The sequence below is a fragment of the Eulemur rufifrons genome, chromosome 7, assembly GCF_041146395.1.
Source record: "Eulemur rufifrons isolate Redbay chromosome 7, OSU_ERuf_1, whole genome shotgun sequence".
Lineage (NCBI taxonomy): Eukaryota > Metazoa > Chordata > Mammalia > Primates > Lemuridae > Eulemur > Eulemur rufifrons.
The window spans coordinates 284,807,750-284,815,769 of record NC_090989.1 but is presented as its reverse complement, the minus strand read 5'-3'; the positions used below and the strand labels follow the sequence as shown (position 1 = coordinate 284,815,769).

Here is an 8,020-nt window from a genome sequence, read left to right as displayed (position 1 = left end):
TCGGGGTGCCAGGGCTGGAGGCAGCCCCATTTTGCAGACTGGGACTGAGGCCAGTTCCACTTGGCATGTGGCTGGGTGAGGCAGGGGGCAGGATGCGGGTCTGTAGGCCCAGTGCAGGCTGAGGTCCCACAGCAGCATGGAAGGCTGGACCTTCGTCCTCTTCCCAGCGCCTGGACATCAGAGTGCCTGAGGCTCTGCCAAGGCACCAAACCCCTCCCGTCTCTGACCCGCAGCCCCAGGCACAGGAGAGGCACAGGTGGCCCCCACCACCCAGAGGAGCAGCTGCCACCAGTGTCCAGGGGATGACGAGCTGCCCCTTGCCAGGTGAGTCCCAGCAGTCCTGGGTGCCCTGTGTGGTGGCAGCCTGGCCTGGCCGTACAGAGCACGTGTGATGTGAGCAGGGCCCTGGGCTCGGGCTTGGGCTGGTGGCAGGCCCAGCGCCTCACGCACCGATCACGGTGCAGTAACAACTTAATAAATTTGAGAGGAGAGGTGACCAGCCCAGGAGCCTCTGGTGGTGACTGTGGGGGGACCCCCTGGGGGCCTGTTGATTCACCGGGAGGATCGCTCTGACTTGAACAGAGCAGTGACCCAGTGACCCCGGTGGAGGTGCCCGTGCCTGAGGGAATGCCAGGTGGGAGCGGGGGCAGGCCCCTCAGCCTAAGGTGCCATGTTAGAGAGAGGCTTGGTGTCACACCTGGGTCCTATCTGGGCTCTGCCGTGTGGTCCCGGATGAGCACTGCGTCTCTGGGCCTGGGGGGCCATGGTGCCCCCCCTGTAACTGCAGGCAGAGGTCAGCTCTAGCCCAGCGCCTGGCACCTAGCGAGCTGGCGGTTAGCTTTCACAGCCTAGGGGCCTGAGAGCGAGCAAAGGGGTCCTCACCGAACCCCGGCCCCAGGCGGCCTCCTGGCTCCTGGCAGTCTGGCTCAGTCCTGGGTCCCACGCGCCCTGCTTCGGGGACTCGGGGAGGGCCTGAGGATTCACCATTCGCCGAGCAGGGGGGTGCCGGCTCTGAGCCGGGTTTGCGTCAACCCTGAGTTCTAGCTGACTCACTGCCCGGCCTGGCGGGGAGCCCGCCCCCCACGGGGCCTCAGTTTCCCCATCTGCGCAATGGGGGCCGGGTGGGACGGGACGGCCTGGGCCTCTTGCTCACGGGGGGCGGCCAGCCCACCCGGGGTGGGGGCGGGGCTCCGGCGGGGCCGCCAGGTGGGGCGGGGCCGGAGGCGGGGCGGGGCGGGGCTCGGGGCCCCCACGGCGCGGGCTCGCGCGGCGGCGGCGGCGGCAGCGGCGGCGCGTGCGCGCCCCGGATCCGGCGGTGAGTGCGGAGGCAGCCAGGCGCCGGGCGGGGGGCGCAGAGGAGGGCGCCGGGTGGGGGTCTGTCGGCCGCCGGGCTGGGGGCGGGGGCGGGACCCTCGGAACTCCGGGGGCTGGCGAGGGTGACCCTGCTGTCGCGGAACTGAGGGCGGCCTCCGGGCGACGCAGAGCGACAGCGGGGACCAGAGGAGTGCGGGCCGGGGCGCGCGGAGGGCCGCGCCGGGCCTGCACGCGTGACCCCCAACCGGGCCGGCGCGGCGGCCAGTCCGGAGAATGGGCCCGCGGCCTGGGAGACGGCTCCCCCTGCCGGTGCCGGGCGGCGCGGCCCTCCCCGACCCGCTCCCGGGGCCCGACCCTGCGGCGCAGCCCAGCAGCCGCCCCGGGGAGTCGCACTGCGCCCCCGCCCCCGGGCTGCACGGGCTGGTCGTCGGGCTCGCCCCGCCTGCGTCCGCTCCCGCGGGTCCCGCAGCCCAGAGCGCCCTCCTGGTGGGAGGGTCGGGGCAGCCCCGCGCTGGCGTCGCGCGTCGCCCTCCTCGGCGGGGGCAGCGGGCCGGCAGGTGGGCGGCAGGTGCGGGCAGGGCCCGCGTCACGCTGGCGGGGACCAAGACACTGCAGCTTTTGGTCTGCGCGCGAGCTATCCCCCGCGCCCGCTCCCGCCCAGCCGCCGCTGTGACACCGGAGGGAACGAGGTTCGCGGAGCCCGGAGAGCGGCAGTGCCAGACGGCCTCCGCCTTGGGGGAAAGCATGACTTTCAAAAATTGAGTGTCTCCTCTTCTCCAGCGCGGTTCCCTTTCCAGACAGCTTTCCGCAGTCACGGCGGTGCTCTGCACGGCCGCTGTGGAGGGTAGTGACATCCTCCCCCAGGAGATCCGCCTCCCCTGGCCCAGGGGGCGGCACGGGAGCTGTGGAGCTCTAGCACCCCTCGCCCGCCCCGGCGACCTCTTCCTTCCTGGGAGGGCCCACTCCCCAGAGTTAATCATCCGCACCAGCTCTGACTAGCACGATGGGCTCCTGCCCAGAAACTGCTGGGATGCCCCACTACCCCCAAACGAAGTCCCAACGCCTGAGCTGCCCACAGCCCTGCGCTCCCTCCCTCTCCAGCTCAAGGGTCACAGGTGCAGAAGGCCCCTCCCCCAGCTGCCTTCCCTACCCGGGCGCAGTGACTGACCAGTGACTGCCCGTGCAAAGTGGGCATCACTCTCCCCACGGGTCGGGCTTGGCCAGTGGGAAGGTTCAGTAACCACTTGTGGGTGTCACTGTTTGTGGGATGGACTGTCGGAACCAGAGAGGCTTTGGAGACCCTGGTGGTGTCTGAGCAAACAGTCCCAGAGAAGGGGACAGCCTTACCCCAGACTCCACCTCCCCGTCTCCTGGCCCTTTCCTGCTGGGGACCCCGCAGGGCCAGATAGCCCATTTGGGAGGAGCCTGACCCTTTGGGGAGCACCTACGAGAGGCCTTGGGTGGGGCCCCCAGTGCACGGCAGGAGATCCTTAGCTTCCTGGACCTCTGGCTGCACACAGGATGGGACCTACCCCCCACCCAGTCCCTTCAGCATTGTCACAGACCATTAAGTCTGGGCTGGAGTCTCTCATGTTCCCAGGAAGCCTCACCCAGCCTCCCTGGCCCCCACTCGCAGCCAGGAGGGGGTTGGAGACCAGCTCCAATGATACCCCAAGGGGCTGCCCCATTGGCCCCAGGTGTGCACCCGGTGGGGCCTCTGCCCTGAGAGCTCTGGGCTGTCTGCACATTTATGCCAGCCTGGGAGTGACCCCCTCTTAAATGTATGCCACCCCCCTCAGTGACCTCCGAATGTGCACACCCCGTAACAGCCCCTGCCTGTTCAGCACCTGCTCACGTGCCAGGCACCTGCACCCCAATGGGACCCCACAGCCGCCCTCCGGCTCCAGCTCTGCCCACTGATGCCCCGTTCACAGACTGAGAGGGACAAGCTCACCCTTCCTTGCTGTGACGAGGAGGACACCCAGACCAGCTGGGAGAGAGGAACGGGTCCAGATGCAGGCCCTGGGCCCACCTTCCTGGAGCCTCGAGTGCCCTAGACCAAGCCCAGCAGGGTCCAGATGGTTCCTGCCCCAAGGGCTCTGGACGGTATTGCCTTTCTGCGGCCCCCAGCTGTTTGTGGCTGGTCAGGGGCCGGCCTAGCTCAAAGAGGTGGGCCCGAGGGTGGGGAGAGCTGGCACGGCCCATGGGGGCTCCCCCATGGGCGAGAGGCCCCTGAAAAGCGGCCAAGCTGGGCAGGCATCGTGCACTGAGAGCATGGACCACTCCAAAGGGCTGGGTTGCAGGGGCATCTGCGGGGGCTCACAAGGTCATGCTGTGTGCTCCAGGCTGCCCAGAGAAGGTCGTTGCCCCCGGAGACACAGGCCATGTGGGGCTCCCAGCAGCTGCTTCTGGCGTGGCTTCTGGTTGTGGGAGCAGGCAGCGCCGAGCACGTCTACCGGCCAGGGTGAGCAGGGCAAGGGCCTCTGGGTGCTGGGGGCGGGGGTGCGGCCAAGAGCCCTCAGCCCTTCCCTACGGCTGCCCGGGACTTGAGGGGTTCCCTGTGGGGCTCCCTGGCTGACCTCCAGCCCCCTACCCCCACAGCCGCAGGGTGTGTGCTGTCGGGGTTCCCCAGGGCCCCATCTCCGAGTCCTTCGTGCAGCGTGTGTACCAGCCCTTCCTCACCACCTGCGACGGGCACCGAGCCTGCAGCACCTACCGGTGGGTGCCCCTGCCGCCAAGCCCGCCCAGCCCCGGCCCCCCAGGGCCAGTCCCCCAAGGTGCCCCATCTGCCACACATCAGCCTGCCTGGCGGTGGCGAACTCTGGGTCCTGAGACGGGAAACCGAGGCCAGGGTGGCGAGGACTTGCTGAGACGGACTTCCCCAGGTGGGCCGCCTGTGTCTCAGCAGTCTGGGTGTGAGGATGTCACATAATCACCTCCAGCACTAGTCTGCGTCCCACACCGTGGCCCATCTCAGAGGACATCACGCCAAAGGGCCTGCCCACCTGTACAGGGTCGCCCACCCGTCTCACCCCTCCACCCCGGGGCTGCTCAACGCTCTCCGGCATCACCAGCTGCAAGTTCTTACGCGCTGGGATGATGCCCGACTCCCTGCACCTGCCTGTGGCCCTGGCAGACACGTGGAGACCCTGCGCTGTCCGGGCCTGCCCACGTGAGGGGCGCTCGTTCCTGGGTGTGGGGCACTCCGCCTCCTCCCCTAGCCCAGAAACACTTGGGAGGGGACACCTGGTGAAGCCCAGACTCCTGAGCACCCGCCCCCCGCTGGGGGAGGGGATCCAGGTTCGGGACACAGGAGAAGCACTCGGCTTCTCAGAGCGCCCTCAGCCTCCAGGAGCCCAGAGCCCAGGGTGAAGCAGCAGGCAGCTCTGCCACGACCCGCCACAGCCCCGGCAAGACCGCCCCTGGGCCCCGTGGTAGGAGGCTCGAGGCCGGGGCCGTGTGCAGGCCTGGGCACTGCTCCCGCTGCGTCAGGCTCGGCTGGGGCTTCCTGCCGTCCCTCAGGGTCCTGCTCAGCACCTGGGTGCAGTGACTGCTGGTCAGTGACCCTGAGGTGCCATCCCTCAGGGAGAGGACGTCTGGGGACACATTGGGGTGACCCTGCCCAGAGAGATGGCTCCAGGTGCCCAGGAGGCGGCAGATGGGGAGGGCGTGCCGCCCCCCTGAGCTGCCTGCCCGCCCCACAGAACCATCTATAGGACCGCCTACCGCCACAGCCCAGGGCCGGCCCCCGCCAGGCCTCGCTACGCCTGCTGCCCCGGCTGGAAGAGGACCCGTGGGCTCCCCGGGGCCTGCGGAGCAGGTGAGGACAGTGGCCCTGCAGCACCCAGCAGCAGTTAGGAGGGACGCCACCCCAGACCGCCAGCATCGCGTCCACTTCCTTCCTCTGTAACCCCGAGCAAAGCACATCTAGCTGCTGAGTACCCCTTCCCTGGCTGCCACCCACGGAGCACTGGGGACCCTCTGAGTCAATGGCCTCCCCCACCCGCAGCAGTATGCCAGCCGCCATGCCAGAACGGAGGGAGCTGTGTCCAGCCAGGCCACTGCCGCTGCCCTGCAGGATGGCAGGGTGACACCTGCCAGTCAGGTGAGCTGGCTCTGCCCTCTGGGGAGGCCCTGGGAAAGGCCTCCCGGGCACCTGCCTGCATGTCCTGGGTCACTGCTGGCCAAAACAGTGGCCCAGTAGCAGGTGTGTCTTCAGGGGGCTCCGTATGCGCGGGACCCCTCCTCCTGCGTCTGACACCCCCATTTCCTGCAGATGTGGACGAATGCAGCACTGGAGGGGGCGGCTGTCCCCAGCGCTGTGTCAACACTGAGGGCAGTTACTGGTGCCAGGGCTGGGAGGGGCACAGCCCATCTGCAGACGGTACACTCTGCCTGCCCAGGGGAGGGCCCCCCAGGGTGGCGCCAAGCCCCACGACAGGTAACCTCGCCCCCTTGCTGCTGTGTCTGGCTTGGGGAGCAGGCAGGTGGGTGTGCACCACCCTGTGGCTCTGGTGGGCGCCGGGCAGCAGGGCTGAGCCAGGCACTCAGCGGGTGGGCGGCCGTCACGGGGTGGAAGGCAGGTGGGCCCCCGATAGGGTTTCTCAAGGGCTCTGGCGGGAGGGCTGCCCAGGGGCCTCATCTCAGCCAACAGAGGGAAAGGCCCCACCCTGGGGTCCCATCCGTGTGCCAGCTGGCAGCCTGGAAGACGCACCTCTGCTGGTGACGGGACATTATTACTTTTGGTACGCGCTGTGACACTTCAAACTCGTACCGTGAGTAATAATGCGCCGTCGGCAGCCCAGCACCAAGCGCACAGCTCAGAACTCGGCTCGGACCACCTGTAGGGCAGCCGGGACCCCAGCACCCTGGGACAGGCAGGGCGGGCTGCCTCTGCCCAGAGCCACACAGCTAGAGGTGTGGGTGGGGGCAGGGCCCGAGCCCCCCTAGGCCAGCTCCTGCTGGACAGTGGGGTTGGCCACAGGCCCGAGACTGTCTCCTGGCTCTCCTTATGGCTGCAGCCGTGGCTGGAGCCAGCCCCAACAGATCAGAGGCCACGGGTGTGGGGCGCCAGCCCCCCTCACGCAGGCCTGGCTCTGCCCCCAGGAGTGGACAGTGCAGTGAAGGAGGAAGTGCGCCGGCTGCAGTCCAGGGTGGACCTGCTGGAGGAGGTGAGGCCAGGGCGCAGGGCCTTGGTGACAGTGGGGGGCCAGGCCAGGGCGAGGCCTACCACCTTCCGTGGTACCCGGGACGTGCCTCTGACCCCCAGAAGGGCTGTGGGCTCACTGGGGGTCTGTGAGGACCTTGGCCCCACGGGGTTTCCTTGGTGCTGACAGCCCAGGGCCCTGCCTGGACTCCACACCTGGCAGGGGCAGTGGGCCACTGACTGGGACCCCCAGGACAGGAGGAACCGAGCTTGGCCTCCCCCAGGCCAGGGCTCATCCCCGGCCTCTGTCCACACGGACAAAATGCTCTTGCCAGTCTTGCCACTGGCCACGGCCCGGTGACCCCTCCTAGTTCCTCTGCCAGGGATCCCAGGTTGGGACCCCCCAGCCCCGCCCCAGGGCTTCTGGCACGGTGGCCCCTCTAGTGGGCACCCGGAACCCTGCAGCTAGGCCCGTTGCCAGGGTTCTTAAATTCTCCGCGAACAGAGAGGGTGGGTTGCTGGCTACAGGCCACCCCGCCTTCCACACCCCACAGAAGCTGCAGCTGCTGCTGGCGCCGCTGCACAGCCTGGCCTCGCAGGCACTGGAGCACGGGCTCCCGGACCCCGGCAGCCTCCTGGCACACTCCCTGCAGCAGCTGGGCCGCATCGACTCCCTGAGCGAGCAGATCTCCTTCCTGGAGGAGCAGCTGGGGTCCTGTGAGTGCCAGTCACTCGCCCAGAGCGCCTGGAACCCCCGTGGGGCAGGGTGGTCAGAGGCCTGGAGCTCTGACCTCTGACCCTCATCCTACCCTAGGCTCCTGCAAGAAGGAATCGTGACCCACCTGGCCAAGGCCTGACTCTCGACCCAGGCCGGACCAGGCTGCCTGTCCTGGCAGTGCCGGCGGAAGGCGGGGGAGGCTCCCGGGACTGCGGCACGGCATGGGCCTGGGGGTCTTCTGTGCGAATCCATCCCAGCAACCCCGACAGCTTCCCAGGGCCCTGGGCGGCGCAGGGACGGTACGAGGCTCCCTGCCCAGAGCCAGGGACCAATGGCAGTCACGGGGCCGCCTGTCTGGAGGCGGCGGCTGGGTTGCAGGGGACCTCTGCCCTGGTTTTTGTCAGAATAAAAACGAGACTTGAGCTGCTGTGTCAATGGATGGATTGGGGGCCTGGGAAGAGGAGCCCCCTCCACCTGGCCCTGGGGGCCGTGCGCTCCCCTCCTGGCCACTCCGCCCAGGCCCACTACCAAGTGCTGGCTGGCAAGGGGGCGGGGGAGGAGGGCAGCCGGCAGAACAGGGAGCGGGCTCCAGGGGCACCTCAGGGCTTGGGTCCCCTATCTTCAAGAGGGGCTGGAGCAAGTGGATTCTGGGAGCCCACAGAGACAGCGCCTCCCCCATGCCGACACGCCCGCCCCTCCGTCAGGTGGAGACCGCCTGCCCACTGATGGAAGTGTTACAGGGGCCAGTGCGCCTGCCCCTGGAAGGGAGCTCTGTGCAGGGATGGGGGTAGTTGCACCCGGGCCCCTGGGGGGCAGCTGGCCCCACAATCTGGGGGGTTGGA

At 68.7% G+C, this 8,020-nt stretch overlaps 1 protein-coding gene across 4 annotated transcripts; it reads left to right on the top strand.

Annotated features, from left to right (window-relative positions):
- Positions 1-262: 262 nt before the first annotated feature.
- Positions 263-7,593, top strand: EGFL7 (EGF like domain multiple 7). Of its 4 annotated transcripts, none has more exons than XM_069474808.1 (9): positions 263-324; positions 3,660-3,778; positions 3,916-4,032; positions 5,019-5,134; positions 5,327-5,419; positions 5,591-5,755; positions 6,421-6,485; positions 7,015-7,177; positions 7,275-7,593. In XM_069474808.1, exons 2-9 carry the CDS (start codon positions 3,699-3,701, stop codon positions 7,295-7,297), a joined length of 822 nt encoding a protein of 273 aa, XP_069330909.1. In that variant the 5' UTR covers positions 263-324; positions 3,660-3,698; the 3' UTR covers positions 7,298-7,593. The 4 variants fall into 4 exon arrangements, with proteins under 4 accessions (XP_069330909.1, XP_069330908.1, XP_069330911.1 ...); XM_069474807.1 differs by having other exon boundaries at positions 5,324-5,419; XM_069474810.1 differs by lacking the exon at positions 5,591-5,755 and having other exon boundaries at positions 5,324-5,419.
- Positions 7,594-8,020: the final 427 nt, after the last annotated feature.